The sequence below is a fragment of the Saccostrea cucullata genome, unplaced genomic scaffold (genome assembly GCF_032062105.1).
Source record: "Saccostrea cucullata isolate Sc308-1 unplaced genomic scaffold, CSIRO_AGI_Scuc_v1 ctg130, whole genome shotgun sequence".
NCBI classification, from domain to species: domain Eukaryota; kingdom Metazoa; phylum Mollusca; class Bivalvia; order Ostreida; family Ostreidae; genus Saccostrea; species Saccostrea cuccullata.
In genome coordinates, this window is record NW_026939106.1 from 466,929 (window position 1) to 491,424 (window position 24,496).

A 24,496-nucleotide genomic window follows, 5' to 3' on the forward strand; every position below is an offset into this window, starting at 1 on the left:
GTCATTCGTTTAATACATGATTTAATAAAATTCACGAATCAAACAAAAGACCTACGCACATGTATTCATATTAGAAAATCCCCCTTTCATCCTTAAGTTTTGACCTTATCTTGAATTACGCACCTCCCTGGTAATATTCCTTAGTCGTGTCCAGTTTGTGAGAATTCACTTATCAGCATCAAATGTTAAAGCAAATCTCAGATGTTTTCGCAGATTGTTACTTATGAATGCTTATCAAGATTTACAGGTAATCTAACCAAACAATCGTATGGTCGCTCTAAGAAGTGCATCAAACATCGGTTATAATTAATACAGGCCGCAAGGTTGACGCTCCAATATAGTGATAAATGCGAGATTTCGCGAGAACGCTTCACATCAAAGAAGTTAATTTATCTTCGAGACCAATTCATATACATCGAACTTTTTTTTCTTTATTTAAAAAAAAATAATAAGAGACAGAGGACAAATATTCTGAATCAGACAGTTCAAGGATCGTTGTGTGCAGGATCATTCGGATATTCCTGAATTATACAGGTAAATCAAATTCAGATATTGGGGCAATTGGAAGAAATAGCTTGTTTAATGATTTAGTCTTGAAATTATTGGCACTTAGAATTTTAGAATCATTATTCACCTACTTGAATTATATAACCGAGGTCAATTGCAGCATTGTCATTGGATTCCAAGAGCCCCGTGGTTAATCTGGAATATTAATGCAAATCCACCTCATTATTTTGCGGATATGATTGCCATTAACATTAGAAGAGTGTGTGGTTGGTGTACCAAGCATTGTCATCGGATTTCTGTCTGCGCTCTCTTTCATTATCAATCAAAGTCTGTAGAAACTGGGTAGATGGTGTAGGGGGAACAAGAGAAAAGAGATCGTCCCGTTTCCTGATTTTCCAATCGATAGATATACAAGTAGGGTAAAACTGAGTTTGTCCAAATGTTTTCAAATAAAATTCAATGACATTCCCATCCATGCCTTCCGGCAACCGAGACTTTTCAAATACGAATCTATTAAACCAGTAAATGGAAGGATGGAATCGCGGATGTTATAGATTCAAAGCAAGATGCCATTTCTGTAGGTTTATAATTACTCTTTGATAAAGTGCAGAATTGATGAAAAAGCTTTCTAATGCTAGCTATTTCTACGTCCTACAACAACACACCTTTTTATTTTACGATTACGACCCGATTCGGAGGAAAATAGATATCAAAACAACTGTCATATCTGTAACTTTTAATGGTGAAAAATATGAAGAAAAAAAAATCATGTCTTTTTCGTGCGCATATTGATTTCCCGCGGATGTGGGCTGTCAATTTCATCTCTATAATATATGCTGAGATGAACTGTGAATCAAGAAATGAGCCATGCGTATATTTTTATGACTTCTTGATCACAATAAAATCTGATGGATTAAGTATTTTTCATCCGAAGTCAAACCCTGTACATGTGTAATATAGATTTACTTCTAGTAGTGGTTAGATTGCAATTTGGATAGGAAGGTTTTCTAAGCTCTGATCTCGAAGGTATGTATATTACTTTGCATTATAGTTTTTTAAGGTGGCAATTACATAAGAACACAGTTTTACTTAATTAAAAACTTCACCTTTGTTAAGTTTTAATTACAGCTATGTTTGCTTTCGGACGGTTCAATGACATTGAGATATTGGTTATAACACGTACATCAGTGTACGAACATATTGCAGTTGAATAGAACCACTGTCAATAAAACATGCATCTTGGGGGTTCTTTTAAAGGAAGCGACGCAAGAGTATATATGCCTGGGTTTTTTTTCCACATGTCATAGGAATCGTTTTTACGCACCCCGCATCCCTGTAAAGACTGTGATTTACATATGAAATTTAGAGATAACGAACAGTATTCAAGTCCATTCAAATAATACAAATAAAACACGGACCTCTTTAACATCGGAGGTGAGATCAGGTGCCAGAGAGAAGTGAACATACCATACCGCTTTATATGTGCAGAGATGTACCAGAACTCTAAATCAAGATCATCTACGTTAATCGACGTTTACAGTAGTTTTTATAGATTTTGTTTTGCTCTGACTTTGCCATTTATTGATATCAGTCCAATAATGATCTAGCTTGTATTAGTTCTGAAAAAAAAAATAGACGCGTGTATCATTTGTTTATTTACTATAATTCACTTCTGCCAAATTGAAATTTTGATTGCAGTCAATGCTTGTAATAAAGTTTTTTTTTTATCTAAATCTAAAAAAACTACATATAAAATCATTGTTACAGCTAGAACATCTTTAAATTGAGTGAAGTTGATTTTTACGGGGTAGGGGAGAAAAAAAAATAGGTAAATCTCTCATAATCACTACATAGTTATCAAGAAATAAACATGTATGTGAATCAAAAGCAAAATAAGGAATTGAAAATAATTTAAAGAAGTGACATTATTAGTACAATACCGATTTGTAATAAAATCTTATTATTGCCTCGTCCGTACCTTGACTTATAACACTGAACAAGATTCTGTTTTGAAAAAAACCCAGTAATTTTATTGGTTAAGAAATACCGGTATTTTACAAAGCAAAATATATCTCTTGATAAAATATTTGTTCTCTTACATATATTTTTTCTTTCTCTTTCTTTTTCAAAAAGGAGCAGCATCTATTGCTAATATATATTTCTTGAACTTTGTCCAACTTTTTTTGGTCCCGTTTTCGAAGATTCGGGAGTTTATTACGTTTGCCCTGTTCGTCCGTCTGTCTGTCCACAACAATTTTAACCTTAACCATAACTTTTAAGTGAGTGAGGCTTTGACTTTCAATGTATATTCCTTGTGACAAGACCTTTCAATGGCTAGGACTTTCACATTTTACAGATGTATTTTTGTGACAAGACCTTGCTTGGGATATCAGCAATATTGACCTTGGAGTTTGACTTCAACCCTCACTATAAGCTGCAATAAGGGGGTATCAGTGTTTCAAAAAACATTTTGTTCTCTCCAAAGACGCCGAGGGTCCTTAAAATATTAGCCCCCAAAATACTAAAGATTAAGAAATGTATTCCTATTGTCATAAACTTTTTTTATGGTAAAGGGAAAAACCCCTTCATGTTCAAGCTATAATATTTTTATGTAATTTCCTATATATTAGATATTCTTCAAATAAAATGGCCATGCTCACGCATCCGAGTAATTATCTAAATGACATTTTACAGTTCGTGGTGGAAATAAATTCGTCATCATACATCATCGAAAATTAATCCTCACGAAAATTATTGATTTTACAGTACATTTAGTTATCTTTCCATATAACGGTACTTTGAAGGAGAAAAGTCTATTTGTAAAACGAGAAATCTCCCTTTCGAGAATAAAGATCGGTGTCAAAAAGTGATCATATCTGTTATAATTAACGGAAAGATCTATCTCTTTCTGGCGCTCGATTCATTTTCATCAAAAATGAAAACGAGGTTACCACGCATGACAAGAGGACATCAAAAAGTAATCTGCTTATGATATTCGACATAAACCAAATAAGATGTCGCTTTTTTATGAAAGGAGCTTAATCATAAACCAGTGATGTTGTAACAAAATACGGGTCTATTATACCATGTGCTGCTCAGGTTTTATTCTAGCATGCGCAGTATCGCCATTTACTTCGTTATGTACAGAGTGAATTTACTCGCTCGTCCTGAAATGAAGTGATCTGTTTTATTGCATGGATCTCTGTATTATCAGAATGTAAATGCAGATAACGATCGAGGCTTATCTGGGTACAGTGTGATAAATGCAGTAAAAAGTACACGGAAAAAATATGTTAATTTAATCTGCTGCAGAGGCTTCTATTTTCTTCAACATGCAGTCTCTGTAAATGAAGAATCAATTTTCGTGATTGGGAGTGCAAGAAGAGAAGCAAAGTTGCATTCTAGCTTGTATACTAGTATTACCAAAGCAATTAGCATCAAGTGAGGGTTGTTCTACGCAAGCAAAATCTTTTTTGTTTTGTTTTATTTTTAAAAATCCTTTCTTGTTTTCAGGAATAGGTTTAGTCAAAACGAAAACGTAAGTAAAACTTACATCCTTGTGGCATGTGCGTTTTCTTAGGAAGAGAATATTTTTCACAAAAACTATAATTATTTTGCTTAAAAAAGACTTTTTATGAATATTTCTGTATTGTCAAAAATGATATCTCAAAAAAAATCAAAAAAAATCAAAAAAAAAAAAAAAAATTGGAAAAAAAATGAATCAAGGAGAAATTTGCTTATGTTTTGAAGATTTCTATTTTGGTGAGAGATATTTAATTGAACAAGGTATCTTTCAGAGGGATCAACTCTTTTTGTGTGTGTGTGTGAGGGTGTTTGTGTGTATTAATAGAGAAGCATATATATCTTTAACATAAATTCACTATTCAATGAGATTTTTTGCTGTTAAACGAGATATCTCTCTTAGACAGTTAAAATAAATTTCCTCCAAGAAAGAAATATCGACATTGATACACATGTACCCTTTTAGATTTATTCAAGGATATCTCAATATATAAAAGTGCTTTCGGTTTAGATAGAAGCTAGGTCGACTTGCCATTCATGTACGTGTACATGTAGAAAAAAAGTACACCTGCACATAAAAGCATTTAACTTTCAATCTTTGCTAAAAGTCAGTAGTTAGGTTGTATGGTTAATATTCACAAGGTATCCATATTGTTTAAGTTCATTTTCAGTCATAGTTCTTAAGGATCTTTTTCTTAAGATCTTCATATACGAAGCTTTATTACATTTTTAATGAAATACTGTAATTTATATCAAACATGGATTCTACTCATATCCATTAGATACAACTACATGTACTTGGATAAAAATCCGCGGGTATGCTTTATTCATATCTAATTTCGGTTTTGACTCAATCCCTCGCTTCAAGATGAAATTTTATCAAAAACGTTTACGCAAATGAAATGTGTTTCACGGATGCCCAGTGTAGCAAAATTTAAAGATTTTTTTAATGCATGTCAAAGTCAAATGATTAGAAATGGTGTTACCTAAAGAAATGAATAAACTGTGGGGTACGAACCGTTTAAGTGTTGGTTAAAGTTTTTTTTTTTTTTTCAAAAATGGTAAAACTTCAATATAAAAAAAAAGAAAAAATAATGGGTCCTAGGGGAAAGTTTTGTCATAAAAAATTAACTTGTGGATTATAAAATCCCTAGCACCAACTGTTTAAAAGATAACGGTTGTCAAGGTAAATTCTTTTCAAACGTAGGTCAAATTCTAAGGTCAAGAACAAAAGGTAAAAAATTGTTGGTATTCAAAGAAAGGGCACATAATAAGGCATTCCCCTGTGAAAATACGAAAGCCCCTACTGGTACTAAATGATCAAGAGTTATGGCCAATTAAGGTTTAAAGAAAAAGCTTTTCAAAGCGAAACTCTCGGGTTAACGTTAAAATGAAAATAAACATATTTAAGGAAAGGTGTTGTCACAATGAATAATTATATCTGTGATGTATGAAAGCTCTAGCTCCAACTGTTAAAAGGTTATGGCCAATGTTAAAGCATTGTAAATGCTTGTAAAATGTAAATGCAGATAACGATCGAGGTTTATCTGGGTAGAGTGTGATAAATGCAATAAAAAGTACACGGAAAGAATATGTTAATTTAATCTGCAGTGGCTTGGATTTCCTTAAACATGGAGTCTCATCAGAAGAGGAATCAATTTTTCCTGATTGAGAGTGCAAGAAGAGAAGCAAAGTTGAAATCCTAGCTTGTTTTTTACCAAAGCAATTAGCATCAAGTGAGGATTGTTCTACGCAAACAAAATCTGTTTTGTTTTATTTTATTTTTTTAAACCCATTTATCAAATTCAGGAATATGTTTAGTCAAAACGAAAGTATTGTTGTGGTAAAACTAAAATCCTGGTGCCAATAAACAGAATATATTTTTTACCAAAACTTAAACTGTTTTGCAAAAAATCTTATATGACTTCACAAACTAGTTTTTATGGATAATGTGGTATTATCCAAAATAATATCTCTAAGACTCTTAACAAGTTAACACGAATCAAAGAGATATTTGTTTGTGTTTTAAAGATTTCTCTCTTTTGGTGAGAGAAATTTTATTGAACAAGACAATGATAACCTTTCTTCTTTTGTTGTACATTGAGATACATATATCTCTTTAACAAATTTACTATGCTGTGAGTTTTTTTTCTGTTAAACTAGATACCTCTCATAGACAGATAAATTGAATTTCCTGCAAAAAATATCAACATTGATATACATGTATCTTTTTAGATCTATTAAAAGTACTGTATCAAAGGATATTTCAATATATAAAAGTGATAGCTTGCTTTCAGTTTAGATAGAAGTTAGGTCTACTTGCCATTCATGCACATGTAGAAAAGAAAGTACGTAAAAGTATTTTTCTTTCAACCTTTGCACAGAGGTCAATAGATGGTCATAACGGTTAATATTCACAAGGTATCCATATTATAAATCAAGCAATTCATTTTTAGTTTAAGTTCTTTAAGGATATTTATCTTAAGGTCATCAAATACGAAGCTTTATTACATTTTTCAATGAAATACTGTAATGTATCGCAACCTTGGATTCTACTCATATCCATTAGATAAACGTACTTGATCCACGCGTATTCTTAATTAATAGCACACTTCCAGTTTTGATACAATCCCTCGCTTCGAGATGAAATTTTATCAAAAAACTCTTATGTGAATGAAATGTGTTTCTGATACACGGATGCCCTCGTGTAGCAAAATTTAATATTTCTCTTATGAAAGCGAGAGATAAGAAATGTTGATACCAATAAAATGAATTAATTGTGAAGTACAAACCGTTTTTAAGAGTTGGTCAAGGTTAATTTTTTAAAAAGTGGTTAAAACTACAAGATCAAAATTAATGGAACCTAGGGGAAAGTCTTGTCACAAAAAATTAACTTGTGGAATATAAAGGCCTTTAGCACCAACTGTTTAAAAGATGACGGTTGTCAGGGTAAATTCTTTTCAAAAGTAGGTCATATTCTAAGATCAAGATCAAAAGGTAAAATTGTTGGTATTCAAAGAAAAGGCATATAACAAGGCATTCTTTTGTGAAATACGAAAGCTCTTTCTAGCATTAAATGATCAAGAGTTATGGACAAGGTTAAAAAAGGTTTTAAATGTGGCTCAAACTCTAGGGTCAAGATTAAAATGAAAATATTCATACAGTGTACATAAGGAAAGGTCTTGTCACAATAAATAATTATATCTGTGAAGTATAAAAGCTCTATCTCCAACTTTTGAAAGGTCATGACCAATGTTAAAGTTTGGTAAATTTTTGTGAATCAAACTCCAATTTCAAGAAGTAATGTATATATGTTGGTAACCAAAGAAAGGTCTTGAAACCATGGCTATGCCGTTCATGAGAAGATTTTTGGAAGATTTTTCCTCCATAATCCTTTGTAAAACTTTGAACATCCATTGTGGCCCCATCCTACCCCCGTGGGATCATGATTTGAACAAAGCTGAATTTACAATACCTGAGGATGTTTCCACAAAAGTTTCATCTTTCCAGCTTCTTGAGAAGATGCCATTATTTTTTTTCACTAATTCCTAGTTATCTCCCTTTGAAATAGGGCGTGGTTCTTCATTTGAATAAATTTGAATCCCCTTTACCCAAGGATACTTTCAGGCAAGTTTGGTTGAAATTGGCACAGTGGTTCTTGGGAAGAAGATGAAATTGTGAAAAGTTTACAACGACGACGACAGACAATGGACACATTTTGATCAGAAAAGCTCACTTGAGCCTTCGGCTCAGGTGAGCTAGAAATCCTGTCCGACTAGTGAAATAAGTTAAAACCAACTGCAAAACATTGAATATCCTCTGTGAATTATTTATTGTATTAGTAATAATGCACTGAATGCACCAGCAAACAAAATGCAAACATATGCATACATGTATTCCTATTCAGTTGTATTTTTGATGCGTAATTTTTGTTTTTTATTCTGTATTACCATATTCGATGAGATGCAAATTTTACTTGTAAATACTGTAATAGGCGGAAATGTCGTGGGAATTATCACTCTCTGCTTTTGTTATTGAACTGTCTTCAAGACTAAGCAGGAGTACTATAGTTATGACGTTCCCTTATTCTTAAGAGTGTGTGTTTTTGTCCAATGCAAGACATCTGAGAAATTAAGCTGTATCTTCAATTTTGGAAACCACAAAACCTTTTTTGGGATATACCCAACATATTTGACCTCTTTGATGTCTTATCACAAGGAATACACATTTGAAATATTTGAGCAATAGATCCAACCAATCAAGTTATTGGCAATTTCAAAGTTTTTTGCGGACAGACAAACAGATAAACAGACAGACAACCAGGCATGTGGACGGACGGAGCAAAAACTCTATGCCCCGAATTTATGATTAAGGGGACATAAAAATTCCACCTCCATCGACGATAAACAAGGAATGATGGTAATTTTATGGTCATAGGAATAGGAATATCCTTTATTTTTAAGGAGGTCAAAAATTTAATAAATTCCAGATTTAACTTATTTTTTTTTGGTATATTTAGCTGTCAACTATCATTTGGCAAAGAAAAAATTCGTTTTAAAATTTTATCATTTTGTATATCTTTATATGGAGCTCTCCTTTTAAAGGAGATTGAAATAGTCTAAAAATGGCTGCCACCCCCTAGCCTCGTTAATACCTAACAACGTGTAATCTGGTCCTGAAAGAAGTTACAACATGTAATAAATTTAAATTTTCATTCTTTATTTGTCTACTATTCATTTCAACCGAAAGTAATAAAGTACATTTTTAGAGAACTAAGATAAAATGTATAAGAAATGAGAGTCCGATTTTTTGCTGGCCATTGTCTTACGTCACCACAAAAAATGATGATAAGATACACAGTATACACAATAATTGGTCTTCAATCCGATACCCTGTTAGAACGAGAAAGTAATGACATTACGTGGGGGAGATTAATGAGGCGATCTGGTGGGCCTAATGACCGTCTTCTGTCTTACCTTCTCCAATCTTTCGACCTACGCATTTTGGCATTAAGGAATCATTTTTAGTCTTAATTTTGGTTTCACTATTTTTAAAAGAATATTCAATTTTATATACGTATTCTGAATATGATAAATTAACAGAGATTTATCCCTTTTTAAGCTGTTTTATAGAGTTTGGTACAAAATTTACTTTTTTTTTTCATTTTTGCGATTTTTAATTTTTGTTAAATTTTCAATTCAGATCGCAGGCTACGAAGCTCATCTTTGATAATTTGGATACACAGATATCAAAAAATAAATCAAAACTGGCATATTCCAATGTATACTAATCATAACACATGACGTACTTTACACTTTGATCTATATATTTCATTCTGGTAGTACTTTAGATGACTAATATTTTTAAAAATTCATTTAAACCCAAAACTCAAACGGTTTTAGAAAAGATTTTAATAAGTATAATAATGGTCATACGGAATTCAACAGATTGAAATGTTACTTTGAAAGAGGGCATCTATTTTCACTTAGAACAGAAATTTACGGTGATTGTTATGTGGGCAGACATTAACTATATAACACTAAACCAGATTATTAGATTGTCATAAAATAATCTCTTGTATTTCATGTCCTAGTTATTACATATTTAACTCGAGAAGAAAGGCAACTGCTCTTTAAAATCAGCCTGAGGTTTTTGGGATAAAAAGTTCTAACATTATCATTTTAAAGACAAAACAAAGTTTCGTAACACTGACTAATAATTGATAATGATAACAAAGATTTTTTTAAAGTAGTTGGGTGGGAGGGAACTTAATTTAATTACACTGGGCCAACAGGAATCTTGTCCACACCTGACATATTTTTCACTAAAGTTCAAACTGCATGGAAAAATGAATCAAAGATTAATATATATGTAGATTGAAAATAGACCGACGTGTGACTTGTGCAATTTAAAATCTCAATGCTACATAATTATATGTATACAATGTACTAAAAATAACTGAATAATTTTTCTATTAAAAAGTGGGTGGTTCTCATTCTCTCTCATGAAATTTGGCAAAAAGTCTACGTAATTGTGATCAAAATATATTTTTTGAGACATAAGTGACATGCATGTATCTGTAAATCATTTTTTTTAAAATTTGAAGTCGTACAAAAAAGCATTCAAAAGAAACATTGAAAAGGGGTTATAGGTAAGACCCCCCCCTTTTTTTTCCCACTCATTCTCACCTAATGATTCTAAAATATGCCTACCTATTTATCTTGTTGCAACTCGACATAACTGACACTAATACATGTACATAATTAAAAATCAGACTTTCACTTACATCAGGACGCCCCGACATTTGAATTTGCGAATTTTGTTATTGTGAAGGTATCCAGGCAAAGAGCGGGGGAGGGGGGAGGAGGTCCGACAGCCCACAACTTTTAAGTCGCATACTAAACGAAGATCTATTTTCCTCGATCAACCGTGACATAATTTGAAGAGTATGTTGCAGGTCGAGTGTGACACTTGATACGATTTCAATTTCTATTTCAAGAAAAACCCTCCCCAGAGTTTAAATATCGGCGTAGTGATAAATGACTTGCATAATGCAGCAACAACTCGCGGTTAAGCGTTTGAAACTCGAAACATTTAATTTTTTAAAAGTAAATCTGGAAATTCTTTCAGCTCTTAGTGTGTAATGATTCGAAGCTCCAAAAGATCGTAAAGAATTTAATGTTTTTAATTAAATTATTTCGGAAGCTGTCGGCAGAAGAGGACCTAGTATTTTGTCGTCATGCTGTCGTCTTAATTACTTTGATCTTCTATTCCTGTCAAATTTAGTGGATCTTATTTCATTACAAAATACGAAAATTGTCAATTAGTGCACACCAAAACCAATGTTTTACAGTATTTGAGAGCTACAAAGCGGATTTAATGGCTAAATTTTGAATTAATGTTTGGAATTTACGTCGAAGTTTGCACTCAATTACTTTATTTTATTTACCTTTTTGGTGAAGGTAAGTAAATGTCAATTTCAATAGCTTTTCTTCCGGGATTGCTTAGAAATCATCTCGACATAATATTGTAGATTTTATAATGTATACTGGCAAAAATTGTTTGAGAAAAATTTAATTGCACTTTTAACATCGTGATCTCGAACACCCAAATCTCGAACACTGGCAGGAATTTGTCAACTGAAAGTGATTTGGCAGTCCCAAATTTCGTTTCACCTCCTTATCTCGAATCCCCGGATGTCTCAAAGTTTCCCTCAGTCCCGTAGAGTGTAGTGTGAGATGGCCAGGTTTGACTGTTCAGTGTAGTTCACTTCCTTAGCACCATCAGTTCATTTTGCAACGAAACATGGTATTCTCTCCGAGAAGGATTCAAACTTTTGTGGAGATTTCTCTCTCGTTGAGGGTAAGCGTTATGTGCTGGGGGCTGTGTTTGTGTGTGTGTGTGTGTGTGGTGGGGGGGGTTACAGTAATGTGATAAAAATTTCGAGAATTTACAATACAGTCATTGCAAAAGTTATAATAAAGGTTAGTTAAAAGATAAAGCCAAATTGTTTTGACTTTCTTCTCTGTTGAGAGAAACTGGTGCGTGTTTGTAGATTCTGATTTTATAAGCATAGCAGCTTTTTTGGCACATTAAAAAAATATTACATTGTAGCCCATAAACTTCTTAGTGAAGGGAGGGGGGGGGACACATCATGACATAGATTTGAAAATTCCACAAAAATTTATCAAATTATTTTTGGGCCCTCGTAAGCGAAGATTTGGGGTTATACTGTATAGTTTTGTCCTGTCCATCTGTTTGTTCGCAAAAACCTTTCCTTGCCCATATAATATGATTGGTGAGAGTTATAACTTCCATATTTTAAATGTGTATTTCTTATGACAAGTCTTTACTTTTGGTACCAACAAATTAGACCTCTTAATCCTTCCCTTGCAGTTTGGCCCACTTTTGCAAAAAATTACCTTACCTTAACCTTGGCTGTAACTTATTTCTTTTGGATACCACAGATTTTTAACCTTTTAACTGTAACCTTAGAGTTGACCTACCTTTAATAGACTTTAACCTTGAACATAACCGTTGGACATTTGTGCTAAGGCTTCTACATTTCACAAGTTTTTTTTCTTATGACAAGGCCTTTTCATTGGTACCATTATTTTTTACCTTAACCTCGGAGTTTGACCCACTTTTATAAAACTCAAACCTTGGCCATAACTTTTGAACGGTAGGTGCTTGGTCTTCATATTTCACAGTCATGTATATTCATTGAGACAAGTCCTTTCTTTGGGTAACAACTTTTTTTATCTCTTGACCTTGAAGTTTGACTTGCAACTGCCATATGGAGAAATGTTTCAAGGGAAGAAAAAAAATATTTTGACGAAGAGCGGTTCGAGATCCAGCTTAGGGGTCGAAATGAAGATTCAAATTATTTCTCGACATCGACGGGACAGTCGGAAAATGTCGAGATATCCGAGGAAGAGATATCAGAGTTTCGATGTCCTTAATTTTACTGCATAGCAAAACCATAGACTTAAACTGAACAGACGTATAACTACAGGTACCTACATGTCTTCAATTAGACTGTAGCTTATTTGTTTAAGCTATTCCTCTATATTTATTAGAAAATTTGAGAAGTTTTTCACAAATGTTATTTATGAAATGCTTTCTTTTTTTATCGAAATCTTATGATTTTACTAAAAACCGTTCTCCATCCAGCATTCGATCCGCGTGCCACTAGCTCTGTCAGAACAGGAAACGAAATGCGCTCTATAAACTCCAAACTGCAACGGTTCGACTTGACATACGGAAAAAAATTAATGCGTATATTTTTTTTTTAAATTATTTCACTTCACTTCTTTTTTATTTCATAACCATTCATAATTAATATTCATTTCATTTTCAAACCAAAATTAAATTGGAATTGCGCATTTAACAAACTTCATGATGTTACATATGCATCCATATTACGACGGATGCAATAGTCGTTGTTAGATTTGATTGATCTAAATTCATTTTTACAATTTATAAGTTAAATTGAATTCATTGTGTATATTGTTCCTTGTTATTTAGTTCCTGTTTTTTATAAAATGTTTAATTCGATATAAATATCGAAGATTTATCAATGATATTACCCAAGCTATACATTAAACAATTAACGTATTAGAGACGCCGAGGGGGCTTGGGTTTCCTCTACAAACGGGCAGTATGTAGTCAAAACATAGGTGTGAAAGGTGTGAATTTCTGACGACGTCGAGATACACGGAGTCGTCCGTGCGTGACGAGCGACCAGCTGACAAACAATTTGGTTAAGTAGAGTAGAAAATTGCCCCGATGTCGACATATACCAGGTAAATTTTGCTCTTGGGACTGTGAAATACGTCGAGATAAGCGGGGTAGTCGACATTACCGAGGTCGACATATCAGAGTTTTTGCAAATCATTTATATAGTAAATAATGCCGGGACCGCGGACGGACGTCGACATATCCCAGGTTGTCGACATATCCGATGTCGAGATACCGAAGTTTACCTGTAGTTGATACGGTGTATAGTTTTGATTACATTGAAGGCTTTTGTACACGATTCTATTAATGCTGTGTTTTTACATTGTTAGATCTTTCTACAATCTTTTACTTATTTTCCAAAGTATTATTTTTCAATTATCAAAATATTCCCGAAGGCAATATTAAAATTCAGTTTAAACGAATTTCAATTTCCCTTTATTTTTCTCACGGGAGAAAAAAATTAATGGTTATTTTTGTTACGACGCTGTATTAAGACTATATAATAAATGTTCCTCTGATAGTAAACTAATTTAAGGCTTCATATTCGATTTGCTTCTAAACACACTATTAAAAATGTCACGTTTCAATACATCTCAAAATGTCGCCAAATGTTAATTTGATTTTATAAAACCGACACAATCAGTTTCATCAGTGAAGGCTAGCTCACGACAAGGAGCAAGATTCAATTGATACAGACATTAAAATTTTATAAGCAACAATGGGGAAATCTAAAGCTTTGTTGACCGTGTTAATGCTGAGTTGAAATCTCTGCCAGTTGCATGCAATTAATTCTCGAATGGCGATGAAACTGTCTTTTTTCCTTTTGTCGACTTAAAAACGATTCCACTTTGGAAACAATGCATGATTGAAATCCACGAACATAAATATATCATATTTGACCCAGAGTGCAAAGTCATAGGGATTCCATTTTATATTCAAGAAACTTAATAGCCCTAGATTCCTTTTATTTTCAAGTGATATTTACGAATGTGTATGTCCCTTAGGAGACTTCTCATATTTACAGAAAGGAAAATGTCACCTCCGATGTCGAACGAGGCTAGCGCAGAAACCAAGTAGAAAGAATGCGCCTAACGTGCTTTGACTGCATTTTCTAATCGATCAAAAGGAGTTGTGTGACTTTTACTTCTGACATGAGTCAATACGGAAGAAATATCATCTATCTTTAAAAAGTATAGATATCTAAACCGAGATGGTTTGGGGCATATCATAAAATGGTCACCAACTTTCAACTACCCGATTACAATATCCCTTACCATTTCAGAATTTCAGAATTTTACAATATCCCTGAAAACAAATCATCTTTCCAATAATAAAATAAAATACAGTGACAGTTTCAGATATTAGGTTTCTGGGATATCGAATTGCCATCACATTTTACATTACCCTTTATATTTCTATTTAGTATAACCAAGGAAAAAATATAGTATTTTTTCCAGATGAAACAAAGTATATCTTGTAATCTACATGAAATATGAACAGAACGAACAGTAAGCAAGCTCAAAAATTGAAACAATAAAAATCAGGAGCAAAGCAAACACAAAATTATACATAAGAGGTGCGATCAGGTGTCATGGAGATGTAAGCATCCTCTTCCGGTAACACCCGCCGTGTGCTCGTTGTCATGGACGGACTCTTGAAGAAGTCCACGAACAATTCAGTGTGTAAAAAATATTCTGACAATCTGTATGAAAAACGTCAGTCAGCTTTCGACATAATACCAAATTTTATTTGCTGACAATTCATTGTATCACAAGAGACTTTGCGAAAATACCGTAAATCTGGAAATTTTTGCTGTAGATAAATTTTTAGCAAATTTGCGAGTTCATTGCATTCGCAAAAATATTTTTCTTAAAAATAAATTACCAATAAGAAAATGTAAACAAATCAGAGGTGATTCGCAAAATTTTGAAAAGTGAAAATTAATCAACACCATTTTGACCCGAATTCGCAAAATAAAAAAATTTCCAGATTTACGGTAATGTTGATTTTAAAGGAGACTGATGATATCCTTGTTTCATCAACTTGTTGATTAATAGCCTGTCTCATTTGAGATTTTTTTTTTCATACGTAGAGCATGCTCTTGCGTATCGAATCAACTGGGAGACATACAATTGCACACTCTATGTACAGATGAAAAGGGTGTATTGTTAGATGTACATAAATAAGGGAAATTGTTACTAGAAAAATTAATGTCATCACGTTTATCATAAAGTTTTTGTTAGATTGCCATCAACATATATTTAATAAATATGAAACAGATGTATTAGACACTGTTTTATCTTTTATTTCGAGTTCAAGGGGAAATAATGAACAACGCAGGGATGATTGATTGATTCAATTTGATTGTATTTTTCTTAAACGTCCCTCTCGAAAAGTTTTCACTCATATGGAGACGTCACCACTTGCCGATGGAGAGCTACAAAGTTTGTCCTAAACTCGGCACTAACGGCCATTGAGCAATGAGGGATTTTTTCGTGCGACAATGGACTTCGGTTTATATAGTCTCATATGAAGAACAATCTCCATGTCCCACAGTGGGATTCGAACCCGCGACGTAAGGATCAGCTCCTTACTACCCGCCTCTATAACAGACACTCTAACCACTGCGCCACGCGGAAGCAGGGATGATAAAACGTCGACATATCTAAATGTTGATGTCTAAGCTTTATATGTGAATTTTGAGTCATCCTATATTAGTAGTTATCTTAAATATACTTTAAAAATTCTTTGATATAACTCTTGACAACAGTTGTCACTTTCCTACGACAGCCCTCAGCGGAGTCTTTCTGACTATGTCAGTTTCCTACTTGTTTTCAGTAAACCTCCGTACGATGTTTTAACTTTATCTCAGTGCTTCATGATATCTATACTCTGTATAACAACCCAACACGCCTACTGCAGCTATTACTTTCTCTGTGTGGGTCTAATTTCATAACAAAAGTCATAATCTAAACTTTTCAAATCCTTTTCCTCCATTAATTCGTATTTCTTTTCTCTCTTTTTCTGGATTAAATACATGGTATTGATCGCCTACAGGTAATAGTTATGCTGTCATCTGCCTAGGGTATGGCTTGTATTTTTATTTAAACAATGATTTACTGCTAAGAAGTCCCATTCGCCGTTATATAAAATAAAAACTTTAACCATTTTTCTTCTGTCTTTTGCAGCGCACCTTAATAAAGACACCTTATCATGTGATCTAACGATGGAGTCCGTGATTGACATCAAAGACTGGTTGCTGACCAAATGCAAAACAAACTCGACAACGTCCAGTAAGAACAACAGAGACTGCGGCAGCAACATAGGTGGCGCCATCACACCGGATACGATTCCAGAGTTTGTGATTCCTAAATCAAATGGAGGCTCCAGAAGAGGAAGTTACGACATTGATAATTTCGACAGCGAGCACCTCTTTTCTGTCTCGCGCAGAAGCAGTATTTGTTCCACTAAAACGAGTCCCGGAATTTCACCCAGTGCCTCGGCAGTGGTTTTGGAGACACGGTATGCCTCGTCGGCTCCTGGATCTCCGAGACATGAAATAAAAGATATAGTTTCAAGACACAAAACATCCAAGTCTATGAACTGCATTGGGGATACCAACTCTGATCCATTGTCAGTGGCGGCCATGTCACTTCATCACTTCCGTTCAAAAACTACGTATGGATTTAGTACATTATCACAAACTCCACACACTAGAAGAAAAGAGTCCCTTTTTCACATTCAAGGAAATGGTCTATCGTCACGTGATTCTCAGCGTCTGAGGTCACTTGAGGCCCTCTCGATTAGAGGCCGACCAGACATGATGGACGACGTCATCAGGTTTTCCGACCCAGACATTTCCACGAGGAAGCACACTCCTTCCGTTATAGTTACCCCTTCCGCTTCGCAAATAAGTTCTTCAGAGATGTTGTCCCCCGAACGTCAGCCAAACCATCTCCTCGCCGCATCGCGCTTGTTTATAAAAAATGGAAATATTGCCAATAGAAACTTGAGGAAAGGTAATTTGTACTACAGACGCCGATCCTCTTTATTAGGTCTCGATACAGACGAATCAAATACCTCTTCTCAAGATTCTCTTGTCGAAGTCAGCCAACCAAAAAAATCTAGTAAAAGAAACGAAAAGGATGTTGTCGCACTGAAACGACACTCTTCCCCGCAGCTAAGGGAGTCTGGACTCGTCGAGGCATGTGAGCCGCATAGGTCAAAATCGTGCGCCCTAATAAATAGTTCCAATTCAAAACATACAACCAAACATGGAGAACTTAAGTTTGCCTTCCAGTACCTAGCCGCAACTAAACAACTGAAATTAACACTGATCAAAGCAGAATGTCTCGGTGGTTCCGACAAAACGGACTCAAATTTGAACCCTTACGCAAAAGTTTATCTTATGCCTGGAAAACTTCAAAAACAGGTGTCTGAATTGTTTAAACATACACGAAAACCAGTATTTGACAAAAGTTTCTTTTTTCAAGGACTGTCATTAAAACAGCTACATGCCATGACACTGAGAATTAAAATTTTTCACAAATCGCATAACCTACGACCGCCAGAGCTGGTCGGAAGAACCGACCTGGAGTTGGAAAATTACGACCTCATGACAGAAAACCGGATGTGGAAAGACCTGGATACAGTTTGTGAAAGCGAGGTAATCTGATTTTCTAGACATCAACATTAATTAAGGTCTGATTTTTCAAGACATTGACTTAGTCGAAATGAAAAATGAAATCTATCATTGTGTTCATCCGACGTCCGATTGTTCATACCATACTTATATATATCATATAGTATTCTCTTTGGCAAAGCCTTTCCACTAAGAGAATAATATCTATGGATAAATGATTTTACTTTTTATCCCCTTTTTCTTATTGGCTTTACCGTCTATAGTAGCTCAGTCGATAGGGCGCTAGCTCGCTCCGTGATCGGAAGTTTGCGAGTTTGAATCTCAGCCGCTAACCTACATGTAAGTCGATTAAAAATTAGTTGGTAGCAACTGTTCCGTCGCCATGCGCTCGGCACTTCGAAGTGAAACTTACGGGTCCTTCGGATGAGACCTTAAAAAACCAAGGTCCCGTGTCAAAACAGGCGTTGGCATGATAGAGATCCATCACTGCTCAATGGCCCTGAATGCCAGTAAAGGTCAACATTTGAAGCCCTTCACCAGTTAATATATGTTGATATCTCTCTATGAGTAAAAAATTTCTCGAACTGGACGTAAAACAACATACAATATAATCAATCAATCTTCACGGCTGAGGTAAAGGTCATAGAAATCCTCGGTATGTAACCGGAAGTAAATGTCTCCCACAATTTAGGTGAAAAATCGAAATCTTGCAATGTCTTCTTTGACCTTTATAAAAATATCAAGGTTGTAACGCTTATGAAATGCTAAAAAATATTGGGATTTCCGTTATGGCTTCGATCTGTCCCGTCAGATTTTGCCGAAGTGACCTTAGATCTGGGTAATGACACTTCTATAACCTTAGGCAATCATTGTATTGGATTATGGTCTTTGCAAACGGAAGAAATACATGGCAATGGCAGTGATTAAACACCAATACTAGTACACAATAAAACAGGGTAGTCTTTTATTAATACTCGATTACCCCTTAAATAATATCCACCAGATATACGTCTATATTCATGTACATTATTAAAGAAACTGACGTAGAAATACACCTGTTTGTCAATACATGTAATTTGTACTTCTCAAACAAGTGATGTGAGCAATCGTATTTGTCTATGAAGGCAATAAAAAAGGGTTTTTTTATAGTATTGAAATAAATAATAAGGCCGAGGTTGTAAAAAGTCCATGTATGCCTGTCTGAATGTTTGTCTTCAGATATAATTCAATTTTTAATTCATCCCATTGAATCGAAAGTATAAAAGCAATGGCATGTGTCTTTTTTTTTTCTCTAGAAACGTGCACTTTTGCCCAGTGACCTCAACTTGGGATTATGACCTTGAGTGACTTTCAGTTCAAAGACAGCCCCATGTACATCAATAAATTTATTTCAATTTGTTTATCACAGTAACCTTGACCTTTGACCAGTTAAAGATTTCGAATTTTTAATATGGCCAAGACATAATTTTAACATTTCTTTGACATTTCTTTGACATTTCTTGCTTTAATCGGTGTAACATACTCGCATCTGAGTTTACTTTAGCTAAAGGCACTATACACTTATACACTGGTTGTGAGTGGCATAGCTCTTTTATCAAACCCGCTACAGGGAATGGTCCCTGTCAAGGGTTTGATAATAGAGCTATCCCACTCGCAAACAGTGGATAAGCGTTTTATTACACTGATGTATTATAAAATATCGTCTTCATCTGTTCATAGGAAACAAGACAATGTCGCCTTCAGTGGGATTAAAAAGACAAATTTAATTTGGCATAGTTGCCTGTCCGTCTGTCTGTAGCTTACGAAATTGATTTTTCTTTGGATTGCTCTTACTAAACCAGGAAATCCCCGATAAAACATATGCAAGTACGAATTTAAGTGTATAATAAATATGTACAAATCACTCGACACGTTAAGGAAATCACATGAGGATAGTCACCAAAAGTAAACCATAAGATACTTCCTATCATTGTACATAGGATTACTATGAAGGATTGATGTAATTTGGCCGGTAAATTGGTCATTAACAATTCGGTTGAGCTTTAAGGAACCCTCCATTTCCATTAAGAAAAAATCCTGTAATTCCCAAACCGTTGCCTTCGATGTAACATATTAGATTAAATTGAAAGGAAAGTGGGTTTTTTTTTTATATACGAGCTTATGCTCTCATCTGAAAATGTAAGTCGGGTCCGCAATTACTGAGTGATCCAAAAAATTAATAAATGACTCAGGAAAAGTTCAAAGGAGAGCTGTAAATCACTATATAAGATCAACGTGAATTCTATTCTAATTGTTTTTTTTTAAAGAAATCAATATCTTCTCAAAGGCTATAGATAACAGAACAATTAGGTCAATGGGGCTCTAAGACTAAAACTCAATGATAAAACACTCTGCCAAAAGCGGAACAGTTAGTTAATTTGTCGATGACGAAACATTTCAGAACTTTGAAGAGATTTAAAAAATCTTGAATTGGCGAAGAAGTTCAAATTTTATCTTTTTCTTAACTTTCAGGAAAAATTTGGTTTCAAGGCATATAACTTTTTTCTTAGTTGAAATTTTTATGCTCGAAAGATTTTTACTTTATTTCAATTTTAAAATCGTCCAACAAATTACCATTGTTTGAGGAGGGCCTAAAAAATGGTCCAGTTTATTTTATTTTGGTTACATTTTTCCTCTTTTCGTTATCTTAGATGATTGGTTGTTAGTTTGTTACAGTAAACGGCAAATGATCATATGGTTCAATAGTGATATTATATCATCATTATTTATTTTTGAAAAGTGGTGAAACAATTTAGTTAGAAATTTTAATATGCCTAATTCATTGAAGTACATCATGTTTGTTTTTAAAACTTCATATACCTTTTTTTTAATTTGCAGGTTTCATCTATTCATGTTATGTGTTGGATGAAATTTAAATAGCTAGGAGAATTTGTAACTACAAAATTTTATCAAATTTCAAGTGAAAATATCTTAATCAGGTATTGTAAGTGGTTAAAATGTGACATCAAAAGTCATTTGGCAAGAAGTGGTGACCAAATAAGGAGGGAAATATTCATTTTCAAAATTTTCACATTTGTATTTTGAAAACTTCAGAAAGTAATTAAAATAGTTCATCATGTAAATTGGTTTCAATTTTCTTTAGTTTAAAGTGGGACATTCTTACATTCTCGTTGCAGGCAAAAGAAATTGGCTATGTGTGACAGTCTCATTACCTGCAGCTAGAGTTGGTCTTTATTCGTACTAAATGTCATTTTCGTGTTGAGTCTCAATTTGAAGCTTTGATTTTAATGATTTTTACCGGTATTTCTAAAGAACAATTGTAATTCGGCGACTAAGCAAAACCAATTATTATAAAAAGCAGATTTAATTTTACGTAATCGACTTATGGATGGGGGGGGGGGGGGTTGATATTCTCTAATAGCACCTAAATGTATACGTATGCATTGTTGAATAATGTGTACGTAGAATTTGAAATAGTAATAGTTAGAATACAGGCAACTACAAAGATTCTCCTTATATTCTGGATTCGCCAAACTTCTTGCATGAAACAGAATCGGGTTTCAATTAAGACGTTTTGGCTCGCGTAGAGCAGATGGATTTTCTCACTAGCGAGAACTGTTATTAAGAACAGGATATAGTTAAATGAACTCCCCAAAACTCCATAAAAATTGCGTTTAGAAAGACAGAATCAAGTTCCAAATTAGGCTTTCTGGTTCGCTTAGAGCAGGTGAATGCATTAATTGTTATATATACGGGATTAAGTTGAACGAACTCCTCATATTTAAGATTATATTGTCTCCAGAAAGACACTCAATAAATCATTTAGTATACTATCTTACTATAGCAACAATGCTGCAGATTTCCCGTATGGGTGATAAGTCTTAATGGAATTCTTTAATGTATAGACTGACGTGAATTTGAACGAGGAATAGTAACGGAAGACAAAACAAATTTAGTTCCGTCAGTTGTTGAGTCAAGGTGACCAATGGCAGCAACCAGCTGTATATCCACATTAATCTAGAAACAAAAGAAACGAGCGATACTGACGTGTAAATTTCATAAATACATAAATTTTGTGATAAATATTTCATTCTCTTTTGTTTGCCCTGGGTGGGTGGGGGATATACCGGTATTCCGAGGACCTACTTACTAGTACTAGACATCATCTGCAAAATGGCAAACTTGTCAGTGCATGCTGCACGTTTTTATTTTCAGTTTAAAGAATAAGGTAACCAACAAAATAATTAAATAAAACAACAAATAAAAACACAAGTTTTTTCGTTACTTCATTCTTGCAATATCGAATCGAAACGTACTTAGTAATCATTTTGAAACTGATCGCATGTCATACGATTATCTTGCCGATCAGTATTGTTTAGAGAGGATAAAATTGCAATAGTTTCCAGGCATAGAGACACATCTACATGTATCTCAGACAGGTCATTAAGTAATTAACCAAAAAATCCCTGAAAAAAGGACACATGCCCTTTACAGACAATTATACTCTCTTATTATACAACCTTAGTACCTATTTGCAGTTCATGTTTCAAATGAAGGATATGCCACTGGTTTAAATATGTGATTTTATTGCGATGCATCAAAACGTAACAAAGAACTTCATTAATTGATTTGTTCAAAATGAAAAAAAAAAAGGTAACGAACTGTGATCGATGTCAAAAAACTACAAGCAATACAAATCTCATCGTCGGATACCCACGGGTGATCTTCACGTCATGAGTAAAAGACGAGATCACCCGTGGGTATCCGACGACGTACAAATCTGTAAACCGAGCATAAAAAGTCCCCCCCCCCTAACCCCCCCCTCCCCCGCAAATTTCAGAGGTGACATCAAGTGCCTCGACGGAAAGAGCACATCCTCCGTTGACCTGTAACACCGGCCGCAAGACTGTGCATTGATCAAAAAGACGGAGTATGAAAATGTTTTTAAACCAATGAAAACTTGGTGTTTTACTGTACTTGATTAAATAAAAAAATTACTCAATAATGTATAACTCATTGTACTTTATTTCTCCTGTAGGACCTGGGTGCCCTTGAAGTCAGTATGCGGTTCGAACCAAGAGAAGGCTGTCTTGTAATAGGAGTGTGTAGAGGAATAGGACTACCAGAACATCAAATCAAAGGCCCTCCAGGTGAGGGCAAATTGGGACGGGGATGGTCATTAATGTGTTACAGCTGTCTCCTATGTGGTATAAAATGCATACAGATATTGAAATGAACATACATGTATATCTTCAGCTATAATGTAGTTTTATTTTCTGGAGAAAAGGGGTTCCTATACACTGCCCATTAAAAAATACTAACGACCCATTAATGAATGGGGACACGAAAGGGAAACACTTTCACGTACATGTATTTTTCAAAATTCTTCTTTAGTGTTATTTCAACGAGATAGATTAAGGGTCTAGTTTCGTGAAAGCGATTGGGGGGCTATATATGAATTTTCTATCAATAAATGGCCTCTCAAATAATGGAAAGAGAAACCACACAAAATGGTTTCTGCAATTTGCAAGTAAGAAATGATGAATGGTGAAATTTGATTGTCATTAATATGTTTCTGTATAGGCGTCCTGAGCTTAATTATGTTCAAAGAACAAGAAATCGAGTTCGTTAACAAAAACTGAACTAATTTTAAAAAAATCACTTCTTTTTGTCTAGACCCCTACGTCAAAATAGAGGTCATCCAGCCAGGAAAATCAGCCTTGAAAAGAGTTACCAAGACCAAGAAGAGCACCAGAGACCCAGTTTTCAACGAAAATTACAATTTCCCGGTGTCTTTTAAAATGGACGACATCAGTTACACCTACGTCACTCTGACCGTCTACAGTCACGAACGAATTAAGAGTGACGAGATCATCGGTCAGGTTGGACTCGGATTTGTAGCAACTCAAGATTCTGAAATCAAACATTGGCGGGAAATGATGCAAAACCCCGGTCGGGAGATTTCTGAAATTCACAATCTGCTGGATCTAGACGACGACCAAAAGCTAAAATTATAGCACCATCCATAAAAAATACGATGTTTTGATGTTTTTTTTTTCAAACTCGATAAAGTGAAAGAGAAATATTACCATGGGGCAAGGAACATCCCCCCTACCGGTTTTTCAGTGTTAAATCAGTAAACTATTTTTAAAAAGTTGGCTCTTTTTGGCAAATGGGCCTCATTTTTGAAAAAAAAATAAGATTGATTTCTGTGCAAACCAAGAAGATTTCTATCTGATTACGATTCTGAAAATATTTCATAGGGGGAAATGGACTAATACTAGATTGGAAATGGAAGTCCTCCACAAAATTCATTGATCCGCCTTTGACACCAACCAATATTGAACATCTTTCTTGCATTTACGTTTAAACTAGGGTAATCCTGTGATTTGGAGCAGTGATAAAAATTGGGGTACATATTGAATTTTACAAGGTTATCAACAGTGTTATTTAAGATATGCAAGGTGCTCGTCTGATAACGTTTTATACACAGACGACACAGTTTTGTTTACTAGGGATTGAACAAATGGTTTTGATAAAAGATATTTTCCCTTGCTTTATGTTATGTTTATGAACTTTAACATG

General features: G+C 34.3%; 1 protein-coding gene across 2 annotated transcripts; it reads left to right on the forward strand.

Moving 5' to 3' along the window:
• The first annotated feature begins 1,072 nt into the window (after positions 1-1,072).
• Positions 1,073-24,448, forward strand: LOC134252246 (synaptotagmin-1-like). Of its 2 annotated transcripts, none has more exons than XM_062734674.1 (4): positions 1,073-1,533; positions 16,458-17,935; positions 22,950-23,061; positions 23,588-24,448. In XM_062734674.1, exons 2-4 carry the CDS (start codon positions 16,496-16,498, stop codon positions 23,926-23,928), a joined length of 1,893 nt encoding a protein of 630 aa, XP_062590658.1. In that variant the 5' UTR covers positions 1,073-1,533; positions 16,458-16,495; the 3' UTR covers positions 23,929-24,448. The 2 variants fall into 2 exon arrangements, with proteins under 2 accessions (XP_062590658.1, XP_062590657.1); XM_062734673.1 differs by lacking the exon at positions 1,073-1,533 and adding an exon at positions 11,328-11,391.
• Positions 24,449-24,496: the final 48 nt, after the last annotated feature.